Source organism: Solea senegalensis, linkage group LG21 (genome assembly GCF_019176455.1).
Source record: "Solea senegalensis isolate Sse05_10M linkage group LG21, IFAPA_SoseM_1, whole genome shotgun sequence".
Classification (NCBI taxonomy): domain Eukaryota; kingdom Metazoa; phylum Chordata; class Actinopteri; order Pleuronectiformes; family Soleidae; genus Solea; species Solea senegalensis.
The window spans coordinates 12,501,401-12,519,414 of record NC_058040.1 but is presented as its reverse complement, the minus strand read 5'-3'; the positions used below and the strand labels follow the sequence as shown (position 1 = coordinate 12,519,414).

Here is an 18,014-nt window from a genome sequence, read left to right as displayed (position 1 = left end):
CTATCAGTTCACAGGGTGTCGGGGATGGGCAGCTGCTTCTCCTGCTTTTGCTGAGACGACAAAGCGCTGACAGAGATTAGTGAAGAGAAGTGACTGCGACGCGATGATTTTACCTCCATGCAAAAATCAGTTGTTGGAGAATCGTGAGCACATTCAACCTGAATGAACACTCAAGGGGAAAAGGAAAAAACGTTAGTTAACAGTAGTTGAAAGAACCAAGAGTGAGATGATACAGGAGTGTTTTTGTCCATATAATGCAGTGGTGAAATTTGTCTTTTTACGATTTTCATAAAGGTAGAGTGAAGCCATTTTAGGAAATGACCAAACTTTTATGGTAATGAGTAGGGTACCTCGAGATGCGGTACGATACGCGATGCAATATGGACCACGATACCAATAATATCACGATACCACGATACACGATAATCAATATATTGTGAGACAATCATAAAGCGATACATCGCGATATCTGTCTCACTTAACAAAATGTTACCGTGAAAAGTCAGAAGTGCAGGATTTCTCAATTTATTCACAACATTGAGAACAAAGTGTATAAAGTCTATGTATTGAACTTGGATGGAGCATCTCTCATTCTCCACTATTTTCCCACTGTAGACTCCCTCTTATTTCGGCCAGATAACTTCCACCCAAGTTTCACCTCAGTCATTTGAGCAGTGCTGTCGTGAGGAGACATGAAGTAGTGACGCCCGGCAAGTGAAACTGGCAGGGCTTTAGTTACTTTAGTTAGTTTACTTTAGTTTAGTGTGCCTTAATTTGTTAATTAAAATGGGACTATGATATCTTGATCTTGCATTTGCTGTCATTTTTGGAGTTTGTACACAGAGAGCACATCTTCTTGTGGCTGTGTTTTAGCGCCACTTACAGGCCTGGCATATACAGTATACAGTATATACTACAGCATTTAGAGACATTTGGGATTGTGTGTTTGTTGTTTGAAAATTTCTGAAAGTCAGAACTGAAGAAGCCTCTTGGCTGAGCAGCAAAGATGACTGAGTACCTTCACAGATGGACCTTTACTACACTGTGTGGATCACCACCCCAGGTTAATAGTTTCCTGACCCAAATACCTGCAAAACTAAGGTTCTCATAAAACACAATTATCCAACAAGCTAACATTTTGACCTAAATTAAAGGAAAAGTTGCTCATTTACAATAAATATTTCTTTACAGAAATGAGTTATCGGTGATAACACAGGAAGTGTGACCCACTTGCCTGTTGAAATCCTTTTTGTCCTTTTTTTTTTGTGCCTTTCGGCAAGAGATGAAGAGTTAGGTGAGGGGGGAAAAAGAGGTGGAGGAATGGAGGAGCAGTGCTGTATGGATGGGAAAAGAGAGAGAGAGAAGGAGAGAGATTTATGCAGGACGTGGCTCTGGACCGTTACGTATGACCTTCTATAAATCAAACTGTCCGTCTGTTTAAGGTCAGAAAATTCCCCTCGTCTCCATCTCCCATTCCTCATTTATCCATAAATGGTTCTCAGAATGTCTTGCTGCCTGTCACGGTGATTCAGTCCAGAGTGGGGTCATTGTCTGCAACACACCAGCGCCGCGGCTCCTCGTGTTCACTGTCAACCTTGTCTTTCCTGTCAAAAGACTCTAATTTCCTGGAAGCCTGGAATCATTCACCCTGTGTTTTTTTTGGTTCTTTGATTTATTTATTTTCTTCTTCCCTGTGAATGATGTATCGATTGTTGTCTGCTCCCAGCTCTTCCTGTGACCCACATTCCCCCCGTGTGCGCTCAATAATTAGCTCATGCATGTTTGCGTTCCCCAGGGAGAGTGGGAGATTAAAACACTTATAGGACATCGATACGTGTATCCATTACAACGTGTGATGTGGCTTCATTATAATGTCACATAAATATAATTCTTTCTATCTCTATTTATCTGAAATTTTTTTTTTTTTCATCATATTCTGGCTGCAATCAATCGATTACTTACATATTTTTCTAAATAATTCATACAAATTCTCTGCCCTGCATGTTTTAGATGTTGCCCTGCTCCAACACACCTGATTCACACGGTCAGCTCGTCACCAAGCTCAACAGAAGCCTGATGACGAGCTGTTCATCTGCAGGACTGATTATTACTTTAACTCGAGGACTGAGTCTGAGGTACCTTTCTCTGAAAGCCATTTGACAATGAAGACACTCAGCAGAATGATTTCCTCATTATTTATAGTTTATTTTCATAGGTGTGGAGTGTATTTAGAGTCTCCAGGACTGGTGACCACACTCCTTGGACCCAATCTGAGAATCAATGCATTGACTTGTAAGTAAACGTCTCAACGTCTGTTTTCCTCTTTCAATAAACCACAAAATTAATGTTCAACAAATTGCAGAAATAGTTGTTGTAGTGAAACATCTTCATTGGTGATGTACCTGAGGTCATTGGATGTTTCGGGTCTTTTGAACATCAGGCCTTAACTTGTGCCCGCCCTCTTTATCCAGAGCCACCTAGAGGCTTTCTTTACTGCCACTGTGTTGTTGTGGATGGCCCTCCTCCTCCTCCTCCTCCTCCTCCTCCTCCTCCTCCTCTCCTGTTATGCCGAGTGCAGTATAGGCTCTGCACAGAGACTGTACGGCAAAGCGTCTGCACCCAAACTCCATAGGCAAGCGCCTAGCCTTCCAGCCTTGTCTCTGGCAGTCGCTGACGAGGCTGTCACACTTCTCCCTCTTCCACTCAAAGGCGTCCTCCATTCGTTCTTCCCACAGCACAGTGAGCTCCAGCATGACAACATTCTTTGTTGCCTCTAACACCAGAACGATGTCAGGTCTGGGGGTGGTCTTAACAACATGCTGGGGGAACTTGAGTTTGCTGCCCAGGTCCACTGACAGCTGCCAGTCCTGTGCAGTGTTTGAGAAGCCTCTCGGGTGTTGTTCTTGGCTTCTCCCCAGGTCTGATGGCTTTCTTCGTGGGTTTTGACCTCAGACAGCTGGCGTTGGCACTACAGATGCTCTCTGCAATGGTCTTGAGCACCTGATCGTGACGCCATTGGTATCTGCCTTCCCCCAGAGCTTTTGGGCAGCAACTCAGTATGTGCTCGAGGGTCCCCTTTCTCTGGCAAAGAGCAATGAGATATAATATCGGAAAGATTCTTTTCATATCACTGTAAAATGTGCAGATGCAAGTGTTTTTCCCCCATTTTCCATCTTTGTTTCATAGATGAAAAAAATAAAAATCTTTATAGATGGATAAATTGAACCAAGAAAGACACAAAGTTATACAAATTAACAACAAATTGTGCTTTATTAGTACAGTCATTATCAAATAATATAAATACACACAAGTCATTGAAGTCATACAGTGCAGGCTTATTAGTTATTATTAATTATTTTATTTATCAAAAATCAATGCCAAACAAGGGCACGAGTGGTTGCTCCCCCACATGGGTCATTTAAGGCTTCGTAACATTAATTCCATGGCACAGCTCCACACATTACATAAGCACTTTATCCATCACCTTGTCCCATCTAGTAAAGTAGAGAACATTCATTTTGACACACAATATAAATTTATATTAAACAGGTTTTTGGAAAGCACCCAAATTGAAAACAACACACGCCGTTACATCATTGGTAAACCGCAGACACTTTCCTGTCTGTACTTTGTCACACGTTCTGTGTCCACACTCTGTTTAACCAACACCATATGGAAGCTCCATAGTGTTTATCACAGGGTTTCTTTGTAAGACTGTCGGCACAGTCCCAGCCATATTTACAATGATCGCACCTTCGTACAGTCGGGCTCGCGAGTTAATATATCGAGTGGGAGGAAGAAAAAGAAAAATAATCGTCAAAAGTTGCATGAAAGAATCAAATAAATTGTCCTGCATGTTCTGTGACACAGGACACTCACTGGTACGACCCGTTCATCTGCGTGTGTGAAAATAAATGTCTTATCAATCGCATTACAGTGAAGACAGGTGATTTAAGTGACGTTGAATGTGGCATGTTTGTTGTTTCGTACTTCAGAATGGTCAAAAACAAAGAGAGCAGTTCTATGGGTGATAAAAGGCCTTATTGGTGCCAGAGGTCAGATATAAAATGACCAGGCTGGTGCTAAATGAAACAAACGTCTTGTGACTCTGAAGCAGATGATGAACAGGTGCCACTCTAATAGTAATAGTTTTCTGTGTACTTAATAAATTGGTCGATTGAGTATATATAATCTAGTGAAATGTCAGATTAACATACAAGGTTTTATTGTTTATTTTGACTTATAACTTTCAGATAACGTCTCTGACGCTCATCCAGAATCACAGAGACTCGGTTACATCTGTAACTTTGATTTTATCGGTATTTATCGGAGTGTTGTTTAGACTGTGTTAACTCTAGGACCCAGGCAGTGGGAGGACAAATGCAAACTGTGGTTTTTTTTTTTGGTTTGGTATAAACAAACAAAAGCAGGGTAGCAAACTTAACAGTCTCCATAACAAAACTGTTAGAGAGTGCTTTTTTTTTTGTTTTGTTTTTTTAAATAAAATCAATCAACAGAAATCAACCTAGGGCTGAACAATAATTCAAGAACAACATATATATATATATATATATTTTGAAATATATAATTTTGTTAAAAAGCAGTAAAACAAATGGACCAATATATATTGATCAGCATATAATGTTACTGCATTGTGCAAACACTATTTTGCTTCAGATTTGCAAAATACATGTGTGTTTAACAAGTCTTTTGTTGTTTTCTGTTCAAAACCACAATTAAGTAATTTCTTTAACATTTCGTAAAATAAAAAAAGTATTTTAAAAGATTTTGATCACATCACCCAGCCCTAAATCAAACTGTTCTCAACATCAAAATGGCTTATTTTTTTGTTGTTCTGAAACATGATTTTTTTTTTATATATTTTTTTACACTTGTTAATCTTTACGACTTTGGAATGAAAACAAGACATTTTCACAAAACAGACGAACATTTTCACTTCATTTTCAAACATTATAACAATAATCATGAATCGTTAGTACAGCCAGGGTTAAAACAGAGATGAATTTGACCTTATATAAATGACATAATGTTGTACGTTTGAGGTGATACGTGAGTTAGTTTGTGTGTAATATTGCATTGTACTGCATTTCAGGAACAGATTGTCCAACTTGTGCATTAAACGACATACAACTTAGGTTGTATACATTCTTGATTTAAATATAAAACATTACATTTTTCACTAATTTTAAAGTAAAATATGGTACTAATAAAATAAAGTGTTGGCAAATCTAAATTTGATCCAAATCACTGAGGAAAAAGAAGCTAAAAAAACCCCTTCTTCTCGTCACAGTAGGTTTCTGTGAAGAAATTGCACTGCTGCTGCTCTAAACTGTAGATCCACCACTGTGAGCTGTAGTCTGGTAGACTTCAACAGAAAAGAGATGTGCTTTGAAGTGTATATGTTTAAAAAAACAAACAAAAAAAGTGATGATTGGTCGCCCTTGTGTGTAAAATCTGTGTTGACCCTTGAAACGATTGATCGTGTTGTTGTTTTGACTGAATTTTGCTTGTTTTCTTGACAAGGAATGAAAATTGAGGATGTTGATTAGCTCTTGGGGCAGTTGGCCATTTTGGCGTTGATTTGACTGAATCTATGGCACACACTCATAGCCCAGTTACGGTTCTCGAACCTAATTTTGAACCAGCCGATGCAAAAAGTTGGTTCTCAGCTGGAACCTAACAGTTGGTTCTTCCAAATGTGACATCGTCAGCGGGCATGCCATTTCCTGGGTAGAGAAAAAGTGTCGGTGTTGTGTTTACTTCCACCGGAGTAACGTCCTTACACTTTGGTTCCTCTTAAACTGGTGGTTTGCCGGAAAGCACCAAGGTTCTGAGACTCTAGACCCAGAACCGTGTCTGCCTCGCAAAACCCTACAGTGTCCTGACTCCAACTTTGGGAACATTGAAAAAAAAATGTTTCTCACATCCAACATTTCTATGGTCGGATAATTTACATTCAAATTGAAACATCAATTCAAAGTTAAAGCCTTAGTGTGCGACTTTAAAATATAAACAAACGTTGCCTAACAGCTTTATTAGCATTTACTTGTTCCATGTTTCTTAGTGATTTGCTTGATATCATTTATTGCTCTCGTGGCTGCAAACAGGTTGGCGTATTTCTGCGTTCCGAATACATCAGAACGTCACTTTATTTTGGCAACATGTCCACAGATAAAAACTGAACAGTATTGTACGACTGATTTACTGTGAAACAAATAACAAAAAAAACTTAAACTTTGAATGGACTTAAATAATTTTGAGTGCTAAACTTGAGGTAAGTGTTTATAGGTTCGACAGATATATGCTGTAGTAGCTTTACTCTCCTCTGTCATCTTTCACTGGACCAGTGTGATGCTCGTAAAGTGACAGAAGTTCCTCTCAAATGTCTCAATATGAGAAAATAACGGGCTTTGCAGTTGCTCTGTTGCATAGGAATTCATAGGACTTGCAGCTTAAACATTCCATCCATTGTCTACTGCTTTATCCTCACTGTTGTAAAAACTCACCGCTAACGCTCCACCCTTCCCCTCTCCTGGCCATGTGCATTTGTTTTGTGAGTGTGTGTGCGCAATTTGTGTTTCTTGCGAGACCCTCTTGATTCAAGCCATTTTTCTTTTTTTTTCAAAAAAACAAAACAGTTTTTTTTTCTTTTTAAAGAGGCAGTCCATTTGTTAAGTCAGCCACAAAGCTAACCAGGGCAGGCAGAGAGATAATCACTGTTAGTGAAGGAAGGAGCAGGTTTGGAGCCACGTGGGTCAAACTAAAGGTTAATATGTGGCAGAAAGGCAGACGATCTGTTTGAAGAGACTTAGTTAAACTGGTCTTCACTCAATGGACTGTTTTTTTTAAAAAAGGCCTCCCAGGTTTAACAGCGGACATCTTTACTTTCTTTCAGTGACCGTGGTTTTGGTCGGGCGGTGTTGTTGACGCCTCAGCTCCAGCTCTTCATCCTGAGAATCAGAAGCAAGGTCAGTTAGGAGATGACGAGCAGTTCCAAGATTACATTTCATCACAATAATCTACACAATTTATTAAAATAGTTGCTAACAGGATTTCCACTCAGTGACTCGCTCGCTCTCGGATGACATTGCCACTACTACGCGGGGCCTTCTGTTATCTGCTAGTAATTTCATCCGCACTGCTATTTATAAAGCACTCTCCAAATCTCTGCAGGGTATTCTCTCTCTCTAAGGAAGTTTGGAGTTTCCCCATCTGTTCAAATTGACTGTGACAACATTCATTTCTCTGCAATAAGTTGAGTTTAAAACCTTCACCTGCTGTTCTGGAAACCAGTGAGAAACCAAATGAATCCAACTGTGTGGAAAGAGCTTGTTTTAAAATGTGTGCTATTTTTCTTGGTAGAGTCTCGTCGTACAGTGTTAGACGTTCAATCGGGTTCAATTCGCTCTGCCAAACACTTAATGTGGGGCTTTACGTTTATCATTTGATCCACTTTTTACACCTGAAATGTCCATAACAAGAAGAAAACCTGTTCAAATCTCTTCTCCGTCTATGAGATTTTAAAGGAACTTCTTATCAGTTCAAATCCCTCAAGTTCAGTTTTATTTACAGTGGTTATTCGACATTGTTACGCAGACAATTCAGCTGAACTTACCAGTGATTCCAGAGTTTTTATAGTGATTTATGAACTGGGAAGCATCGTAGTTAAAGGCTTAGAGGTGTTTCACCAGCAATAAAAAACTGAAAGCTATTTTATTTTTATAAGAATTAGAAACTGTTATTCATGGCTTAATTGAGTCTTGGCTTGATGACAGAAAATCCCCTCACTTTTGACTTCGAGCCATCGCCCTACAATTTTTTCCAGCACCGTCTCTTCACAAAAAACCCAACATTTTAGTAGAATTAAGTGCCTGCATAGTGTCTGCATCTAAATTTTAGGTCCATGTTTTATGGTATTATTCACTGGCCCAGCTCCAAGATGAACCTCTTCCCACCCAGCAACACTGAAATTGTGCCGTACAGGAACAGAATCTTAAAATTCATTCCTTAAATGCAGTGCATTGGATTCATGTTTGTCCATGAGATGCTTGTTTTAGTTGAGACGTGAGGCTACGTTCACATCACATCAGGCTAAAGAAACTCATATCTGATACTTTTTCCACCATTAATTCCACCACAGAATTATATATATATATATATATTCCCGCTGACTTCTATTCAAAGGGTTATTTTTGCAAACAATGGACTTAATCAGGATATTCTTATGTCCTGATAAGCTTCAGCGAGAAAATCAGAACACTACCTTTTTTTTTATTAAAAGGTCTATGGGTACATCTTATCTTGCCTGGTATAGGGGGGAGGGTGACATCATGGTCGCAAGTTCGATCCCACCCCTGGCTGATTGTACTCAATTCCATTGTAAGTCGCTTTGGATAAAAAGCGTCTGCTAAATGACATGTAATGTAATGTATATGATGTTCTCTACAGTTGCTGATGAAACACAAAAAGTATTTTTTGAGAGGGCAGTCACAGTCAGACTCTTGACATTATGTGAACTGTCAAAATCGACAATGTAGCTGTAAATTTAAACGTATCTGTAACATTAGTCCTGGTGTGCCCACAAATGGATGTAGAGATTCACACCGTGTCAGCAGTCTCCTCTCCTTCAGTGTGTTCACCATATCGATTGTAGAGCTCCATGTCAGACGGAGCACTCTCCCCTGCCTCCTCTTCATAGTCTGTGTGGTAGTCGGACTCATCTGGTGAGGGAGAGGCAGGCACATCAGGCAAAAAATAAGTAAGATATAAAAGCACATTTGTTGGTTAAAATATGTGTAGTGAAGAAACAGAGTGGAGAGATCTGAGAAAACTGTTTCATTGAAGACATTTAATGTGAAAAAAGTTACATTTACACAGGTTCTGCTTTCCATCAGCACGTTTACACTCTGTCTGTGTAAAGTGCACACACCAAATTAATAGTGCAAAATTTCCCCTGCAGTGGGGGAGCAGAAATCCATGTCTTCTTCCATGTGAGACAGATTAATTTGCTTAATAGAGTGTGACGGGAAAACACAAACCCATTGGAAAAACACAGTGCGAGAACTGCGAAGACAAATGGTAACTGTGTAGCTCCTCCCAGATACTGTGTGTTGATGTTTTCTCATGATTGTGAATATGCTTGAAATTGTTGGGAGTGTGTGTGCGTGTGTGTGTGTTGATAAAATTACCGTCCACAAGAGCAGATTTAACAGGCTCGATGCGGGACACAATTTCTGCCAGGTCAGTGAAGGAGGCATTGGGACATGTCACCACCTGAAAATCACACAAACATATTCACACACAAGAAACTGAAGCTGAAAATAAACTGAGCCAACAAACTGTTTAAGAGAGACTCTGATTAGTATCGGCTAATTAATCAGTTTTGCTGTGGTGCATCTACGCCAGCCGCCCAGTGTCAAAACCTCATCTGTTAATTACAGCGCGTTGCACTGAAAATCGTATGATGACGGCTTAACGGGCACTTTCTCTGAGGAGAAAGTAAGACTGATTTGTACTAAATCTTCTTTTGTCTCCATTTGAGCAAAAATGAAATAAAAAATGTCACAGTATATGTCATCCAAAATACTAAAGTATGACTATTTTGTCACATTTTGGACGACATACTAAAGAATTACTTTTTTTGTAACATTTTGGACAACATACTATGACTTTTTTTGTCACATTTTGGACCATATACAATTATATAGCATGCAACTCAATTAAATATTTGGTGGTCTAAGGTGTGCTCTTAGACCACTGAGGGAACCAGCTTCCCTCAGGGAGAGCCGGTTCATACTAACCTATGACTTTTTGGTCAATTTTTGGACGACATACTAACCTGTGACTTTTTGGACATCATACTAAAGTATGACTGTTTGGTCAATTTGTGGACGACATACTATAGTATGACATTTTTTTACTTATTTTGGACGACATACTATAGTATGACCTTTTTGACTGATTTTGAGTGAGAACATAATGATTTGTCGTTTGTTTGTTTGTTTGTTTGCGTGCGTGCACGTTGATTTTCTTCTCGCGTCTTCCTCAGGTCGAACCGTGGACGTGAGCCGGCCGTCGGTGCTGGACGACTTCAACGCGCTGGTGAGGCAACATGGAATGGGTGACGACGCCGTTGTCGTGAATCACATAAAAGGTACTTGTCTATGTTGTTGTGTCAATAAATTAAATGTTGACTATAAAAGGAAAAGCATACATTTTATCTCTTCATGGTGCTTTCTGCGCAGGTGAATGTCCTCCTGCTTCCACTTCTCAGTCTCAGGTGCCTGAAAGCAAAATGGCGTCATGATTCCACGCACCTGTGTCTGCAATAAAAACGAATAGTCACCAGCTGTGGGCGTGTGTGTGTGTTTTTTTATCTATCATTTAAATTTCCCAACATGTCGCAATCAGACAATCTGTGCCAACTGTGGACTGTGCTAATATTTGACCTAGGAAGAGGACGAGGTCACAAAATAGAAACAATTTTTAAATAATAAAGTTTTCTAACTGAAGAGGAAAATCTAATTTAAAGAAAGCTTTATGAATAATGAAATTAAAGGAAGCAGAATTATTATACAGTTTAAGAAAAAAGCTTAAAAATACTATATTTAGAGAAGAGGAAGGGCGACTTGTTGAGTGTATATGGTAATATTAGTTATTAGCTATTATTATATCAGTAGGGTCTAGTTTTATTTTGTGAGAAAACCCTTGTGACCTGATTTATGTTGAAAAATAAGACAACAGGAATAGCATGCGCTTCCTCCTACTCCTTTTTGAACATTACTTTCTGTTTGTTGAATTGTTGTTTTACAGTATGTGTCTTTGTTCTGATGTTTGGAATAAACAGGAATTAATTTGTTCATTCATTCAAAACAATATTCATGATACAAAATATACGACTCACTGGGTACGTGTAGAATTTGACCTAACTTTTTGGAGGATTGAAATTTTACCTTCACATAAACATGATCTACACATTGACACTCAGTCTACCAGAATTCTTGAGTGTCCAGAGAGTGCTTTTTTTTTTTTGACTGTTTTTACATTATTTTCATATTATTTTTAATAAGAAATATAAATTATAAGATAAAAAAAAAAGCCTCTACAACGGACATGGAATTTGAATTACAATGAACATGAAAATGTATGAATCCATTTGCAATTACAGCTAATTCATTAATTCACACTTGGGCGACAATTACTTGCAAAAACAACAACAAAAATGCATTTTGCACAAGGTCTCATCGTTGTGTGGGATTTATTTATTTCATGTATATATCATTAACATCAACATAATTATAGTTATAGAGCTCTTTTCTGTCTCTACTGTACCTTCCTCTCCTCTGTCCCCCATTTTTCCTTTCACCCCAACCTGTCGAGGCACATCTTTGAGTCTGGTTCTGTCTGGTTGTGTTTCTCTCATTGTGTGACTTGTTGTGTTTCTCTTCCCTCTTTTATATTGTTATGGTTTCTGTCTTACAATGTACCGAGCCTCGAGATAATGTTGTGATTTGGTGCTATACAAATAAAATGTAACGTTTAAAGAGAATGAAAAAGATGGTTGTGGCTCATTTAGGTTGAGACGTGTTCTGTATTGGTGTGGTGATGTTGTCAAACCTCTGGCAAATGTTTAAGGAGTCAGCTGCTTCACAGCAGAGAGAGAAGAAGAGGAAGAACTTTGTTCTCTTTTGTGTTTGTTTGTTTTTTTACTTGGCTGTGGGAGTGTGTACACGCAGAGAGGCCACAGCACACATGAGACGGGTCAATGTCCTGTGTCGTCCTTTCCTGGGATTCACCAGTGTCAAACTTCAGTTGTCTCAGAGAATATTGGGCTAACAGGTTGTCAGGATGCAGAGAGCAGTGGTTCTAGTTCCCCTGCTGGTCCTGGGATGGACCTGGACCGCAACGGGATTTGCACTCCCTTCAGAACCTCTGTTCACCACACAGGAGAACTTTAACCTGACCCTGGTGAGTGTCTGAATTCTCTAGTGTATTATTCTCTGTCTTTGATTTTATAGACTTTATATTAGCAATAAAATGTTTTAAATGACATCTTTGTATCTTATGTCGATGTATGATATAGAATCAGATATTAAAACTGTTAAAATGTTAAAGCAGATTGAATTAACTATATCAGATTTATAATATGGTGGGAAAAGTTTATTTTGCTTGTTATTACTTATACATTTATCATTTATTATCACTTTATTGCTTTGAAAATGTGTTCATTTTTAAATCATATTTGTTGTAAATAGTAAATTATTTATTTTGCTTCCTCACAGTTTTTGGGAACATGGTATGATGTTGCCGTGGCGACTGCATGCCCTCACATGCAGAAGATAAGGGGGAAATCGACCATCGGTAAGGTGGTCATGGAGAGAGGAGACACGAATGACATGCTCAACATGACCAAAACTGTCCTCAGGTCAGTAACACACACAGACACCAGAGGTCTGTCAGTTACCATGTGATCACTGACATGTTTATCATGTGCACTTGTATTCATGTGTTTATGAGGGCCAAAAAAACTTAAAAACCTATCTTTGTGGGGACATTTTGTCTTGGCCTCGTGTGTGTGTGTGTCTTATCTCTTATTTTAATGTCTATTTTAATTTCAATGTTGATTTTAATGTCTTGCTTTTATTCTGTGATTTTCTCAATGTATTTATATTCTTTTGTAAAGTATGCTTTTGAATTGCCCTGTGTATGAATAGTGCTGTTCAGATAGACTTGCCTTGTGTGTGTCTGTCTGTCTGTGTTCTTGTGTGGGTAACTTTGTGAGAACCAACACACTTATATAAAATCTATACACTGAAGGAAGTGAGTCAGGTCCTCACATTCTGACACCCCTAAAAATGGCTTTGTCAGGGTTAAGACCTGGTTAGAATTAGGTTTATGTTATGATTAGGCAGTTAGTTGTGACAGTTATGGTTAGGGTAGGGTTAGAGAATACATTAGGTCAATGAATGTCCTCTCTATGAATGTTATGCATGTGTGTGTGTGTGTAGGCATGGGACATGTAGGGAGATGAGAGCAGAATACCAAATAACAGACACACCTGGACGGTTCTTCTTCTACTGTGGAAGTAAGTCTCTCTCTCTCTGTCTCTTTGCTCTGAAGCTTTGATAGTATTATGACACACTCCTTCTGTCCCTTGTCCCTTTGTCCCTTTGTTCCTCTGTCCCTCTGTCCCTCTGTCCGTCTCCTCTCCCTGCAGCGTGCAGTGCGGACATTGACTCCTACGTGGTTCACACAAACTACCATGAGTATGCTATAATGATCATGAAGAGACGCAACACAGCGATGGAGAAGAGCGACGCAATCAAGCTTTACAGTCAGTGGACACACACACACACACAGGCTCTGATTTAACGTCAGTATAATCAGTATTATTGACAACAATAACCCTAATAATAATAATAATTTCATTACACATTGTAATCAGTCATTTCAACATGCATTAACAAGTTTTTTAAATTTTTAGGAGAATTGAATACATTCAAAATTCTGTTTTATTACTTTGTTAATAATTTGTATTCATTTATTTTTCTATGTGGCCCTATATATAGCATTAAATCTCAATGAAAAGTGTGAAATAAAGTTCTAATTTCTGCGACAGCAGTGCTTTTACAGAAACTTCTTGGGCCACTTTAAACACCTACATTAATTACTGTAGCTTTATTAGATTTTTATTTCTTTAATTAATAATTAGGAGGTGGTTCTTCTTCTTTTTTTTTTTTTACACAGACGTCACCATGATTTTTCAAATAAACTTGAGTGTGGAGAGTGAGGCAAAAGATGCCACTGAAGCTTACACACTAGTCCTTTACTGGGGAATTTAAGAAGCTCTACCATAGTCAAAGCGTTTTTAAAATGTCTCTGTTTCATTTAAATGACTTCAGGTCGAACGATGGACGTGAGGGACACTGTGATGGACGACTTCAAGACTCTGGCCAAAGATCAGGGGATGAGTGACAATGACATTATCGTCCATCAAAACAAAGGTGCAACACACAAGAAAAGTTCATTTTAAAAGACCAAAATGTCCGTTACTCTTTATTTTGAAACATAAATCTCCCTCCTTGACCTGTGGTTCTGTCAGGTTGTAGGACAGCACAGGTAAGGTCAAAGGACAATGGCATTAGCAATAGCAAGTTTAGCGTTAGCAATAACAGGTTTAGCGTTTTATTTGTTTTTGGCTGCTAAAAGAATAGTTTTGTCAAATATTGTACAACACAAACCAGGTTTTGTGGAAGATAAGTGCGTCTTTGAATTCTATAATCTCCCTGTACGAGTTTGTAGAAAACGTTTTATTGAATCTCTGCTCAGGTGACTGTGTTCCCGGAGAGGTGGTGGAAGAAACTCAGCCAGAGCCTCCGGTAATAAAGTCAACTCACTTTATTTAAAAAACGAAACGCTTCAAAAGGGAAGAAGCACTTACAGGATATAAGATGCTGTCATCACAAATAACAAAAGTCGCTCTTTAAAGGTCCAGTGTGTATGAATTAGTGCCATCTGAGGCTGCAGATTGGCGGCACAAAATGGTGGCCTATGTAAAAAAAATAATAATAATAATAAAGGCTTCTGTCTAAACTACATACATAAAAGAAAAGGTCTATTCTTAGGAGACACTAACTTTCTAGTTAAAGACACCGTGAGATGTTTGTGGGTCGTTTATGACACATGTTTACCTTATTTCAAAGAGAAGCAAATGCTAATATTGTGCAACCTTTTTGATTTCACACACTTTGCGACGCACCTGAGATGACAAACGCTGTTATTTTTTTATTTAAAATACTTACAGCTCATACTGTTCACCGTTATGTGCACTTTGAGGTGTACAGAGGACAGGTATGAGGGAGAATAATTGTATTGCTAGTTCCTTTATTTTATTTTTAATGTACTTTTTAAATGTGTCCTCACCTGCTTTACTGGCTGCAGTTAAACACTTACACAAACATAAACTACTCCTAAATGTTACACACTGGACCATTAATAATAAGATAGATAACAGAGTGGACTGAGATTCAGGAGGCTTCTTTTATTTTATTTTTATTTTTTTATCTCTGACTGAGTGTTTCTTGACACAGAGGGTGAGGCGACAGGTGGTGCCGTCTTTGGTTCCTGCAGAGGAGGAGAGTTCTGGTGATGACAGTACTCCTTTTTTCAATTCCACTGGTACGAAATGAACTCACTCATATTTTGACTCAAATGTCGAAAGTCAGATTAGAGACCTGTTTCTCAATCCTCCTCATCCTCCTCCCACTGCAGAGGCCTGTGCAGCAGCACCAGACATAGGACCATGTTTTGGGATCATCCCTCGCTACTACTACAACTCCTCCTCGATGAGCTGTCAACACTTAACCTATGGAGGGTGTATGGGAAACCAGAACAACTTTGAAACTGAGAGGGACTGTCTGCAGAGATGTCGCACTGAAGGTGAGAAGTCAAAAACATAAAATCTGCATGTGGGATTATTTTTCAGGGCTGGGAACATTTGTATTGAGATTCTGCAAGCTTTTCAATTATATTTTCCTTCTTAAACCAAAGTTGAATCATATATTTAGAATTATTTTATGTGCACACACACCAAGTAGAGATAGTGGAGTGTTGGACAGCACTTAATCTGCACCCGGGGAATTATGTCTCGGGATTTGCACCGGTGACCCTCCAGTTACAAGCCAGTTAGTCAGTCTGATATGTATCTAACTCTATGGGACAGTGGTGCATAACATAATACATCAGAATTATGTTTTTATAAATCAACTACTACATTTTTGCTACCACTTCTAATAAAAATAAAGATCGAGTGTGTTTTATTTATTTATTTGTTTGTTTGCTCACTGAGCTAGTGCTGTAAGAAAATCTCTTTTAATTTTGTTTCATTATTCGTGTTATTTTTCTAATTTTGTGGGTGTTCTCATGTTTGTGCTGTTTCATTGTCTGTTTTTATGTCTATTTTATGGGCGTGTGATGTACATACAGATTTTAGACTGTAAAGCACTTTGGTGCAACTCTTAAATGCGCTTTATAAATAAAGTTGGATCGGATTGGAAGAAAAGAAAATGCTGGTTCAACATGAATAGAGCCTCTTAAAAGAGGACACGGCACAAATGTGAGTCTTCAAATGAACCTGTAGTTAACACTGATAAACAGAACCTCTGGTAAACTGGTAACTGCTGTTTTTAGCCATTTCTGTTCATTACGTTTGTAGAAGTTCAAGAAATGGTTCGTTAATTGAGCTTTTACTCACATCACTGACATCAAATCCTCTGTTCTGCTCTTGTCTCTCCAGCTGTGTGCCGTCTGCCCATGGTGCCCCAACCCTGCACAGGTCAGCCAACCATCTGGTCCTTTAACTCCACCATTGGCATGTGCTTTCAGTACAAACAGGGCTTCTGTCAGGCCAACGGCAACAAGTTCTACAGCAAAGCCGAGTGTGAGGAGTACTGCGGGGTGGTTAAAGAGGGTGAGGCGCTGGACCAAAGCACAAATATCTAGTGGAAACGAAATGATGTCTAATGACGTCCACCTTAACCCTGTGCTCTTTTACAGAGGAGGGTCTCCTGAAGGCAAACTGAGGGAGCAGGGAAGCAGCAGCGTCACAGACGGCACACGAGCAAAGGCCTGAAGTTGTCTCAGTGCTCACAGAGTTTATGAGAAGGTCGATCACAAATAAGTTCTGCAATAAAACAAGTCATGAACCTGTTTGGCTGCTGCTGTTATTATTGTTTGCTCACAGACTTTAGTTTACAACAAACTCACATAGCAGAACATCCAGAGGTTGAATATTTCATTTTAACGAAGGGTTAATAAAATTATGCCACAAAAAAGAATAACATACTACTCATTTTGATGATTGTTTTAAAAATAGGTTATAGAATATATTCATTTAAGAAATTTGAATGATTGTTTAGCCAAAATGCCTACGTGAGCTGGTATTGGCTCCAATCCCTAATAGGAATTAATGTATTCAATATATCTACATCCACAAGATAAAGTTAGTCTAAGCATCAGCCTGAGCTTCATCGTGCAAGAACGACCAGAAGGGGGAGACATTTCTCTATTTACAGTGGATTAACTTAAATTTTACATAATGTTAATCAGAGAAAAAGACAGAAACACCAAAGATTACCCTCATTCTGTGTCATGTGTACTTCCACATTTCCTCTCCTCACAGTTTGTGTGTTTCTTGTTGTTGTAGTTGTTGTCGTCATCATGGTTTTGTTTTACATTCAAGGAGTTGTTCAATGCTGTGAAAAGAAATTGACATACTGTACAGTATAACCTCACCATTGCTGCTTCTTCTTCTTCTTCTCTCCCTCCTGTGAAGGAGCCAGGCTTCCTGCTCTTAGCTCCCAGAGTTCCCGGTTGCTGGCAGTAGAATGCTGGGAATATCCGGAGAGGAAGGGGAAGTGACATCACTGCGGTGACCTTCCGTACCAGGCCATATCACCTGGTGCTGCTGCTGGGAGGGGAGCTACCAAACAAGTGCAAACACACACACACACACACATACACACACACACAGATGTACAGTATGTGTGCATGTGCATGCCTGTGTGTCTATACTGTATATATAAGAGTGTGTGTGTGCGCGTTTGCTCTGAAAAAGTAAATAGCAAGTTCTCAGTTCCCAAGAAAAGAAAGAGAGAGGAAGCGATTATGATGCACAAAACTTTCCACTGCCTTTTCATCAGAAGGTTGATCTAACCACATATTAGGAAAATTCCCACCATGCTTCCGCTGGTTCATCACAAAACATTATAATAATAATTTCAATCATTTCCAGCAGGTTGTGGACACTGACACTGCCCTCCACAAATCAAATGTTAATGTTAACCACAGTTCTGTTTAGTTTCACATTCAACACTATCAGAAGGATATAAACCAGGGGTCTAATTTGGTCAAGTGAATTGAAAGTCAAAAAAAGACATCAAATGAATAACAGTTATGCTGATACTTCACATCATTTCAAAATAAAAGTGTTAACC

At 38.9% G+C, this 18,014-nt stretch overlaps 1 protein-coding gene and 2 long non-coding RNA genes across 3 annotated transcripts; 2 read left to right on the top strand and 1 right to left on the bottom strand.

Moving 5' to 3' along the window:
* Window positions 1–3,245: 3,245 nt before the first annotated feature.
* LOC122758640 lies at window positions 3,246–9,591 on the bottom strand. The gene is made up of 3 exons (XR_006358173.1): window positions 9,210–9,591; window positions 8,626–8,741; window positions 3,246–6,971 (listed from the first exon to the last, which is right to left on the bottom strand). It is a non-coding gene; the product is annotated as an uncharacterized LOC122758640 (long non-coding RNA).
* Window positions 9,592–9,995: 404 nt separating this feature from the next.
* On the top strand, window positions 9,996–10,368 carry LOC122758569. The gene is made up of 2 exons (XR_006358167.1): window positions 9,996–10,174; window positions 10,266–10,368. It is a non-coding gene; the product is annotated as an uncharacterized LOC122758569 (long non-coding RNA).
* A 1,381-nt stretch (window positions 10,369–11,749) lies between these two features.
* Window positions 11,750–16,728, top strand: LOC122787118 (protein AMBP-like). Its single transcript, XM_044053703.1, has 10 exons — window positions 11,750–11,988; window positions 12,303–12,445; window positions 13,029–13,105; window positions 13,238–13,354; window positions 13,923–14,024; window positions 14,350–14,399; window positions 15,111–15,198; window positions 15,292–15,459; window positions 16,316–16,489; window positions 16,576–16,728. The coding sequence occupies exons 1-10, from the start codon at window positions 11,869–11,871 to the stop codon at window positions 16,599–16,601; spliced, it is 1,065 nt and encodes a 354-aa protein (XP_043909638.1). The 5' UTR covers window positions 11,750–11,868; the 3' UTR covers window positions 16,602–16,728.
* The last annotated feature ends 1,286 nt before the right edge of the window (window positions 16,729–18,014 follow it).

Bases quoted from the DNA above. Each gene is read 5' to 3' on its own strand.
- LOC122787118 (XM_044053703.1), top strand. From the start codon at position 11,869: ATGCAGAGAGCAGTGGTTCTAGTTCCCCTGCTGGTCCTGGGATGGACC. The intron at 12,446-13,028 runs GTCAGTAACACA...GTGTGTGTGTAG, and splicing joins ATGACCAAAACTGTCCTCAG to GCATGGGACATGTAGGGAGA. The intron at 13,355-13,922 runs GTCAGTGGACAC...AAATGACTTCAG, and splicing joins CGACGCAATCAAGCTTTACA to GTCGAACGATGGACGTGAGG.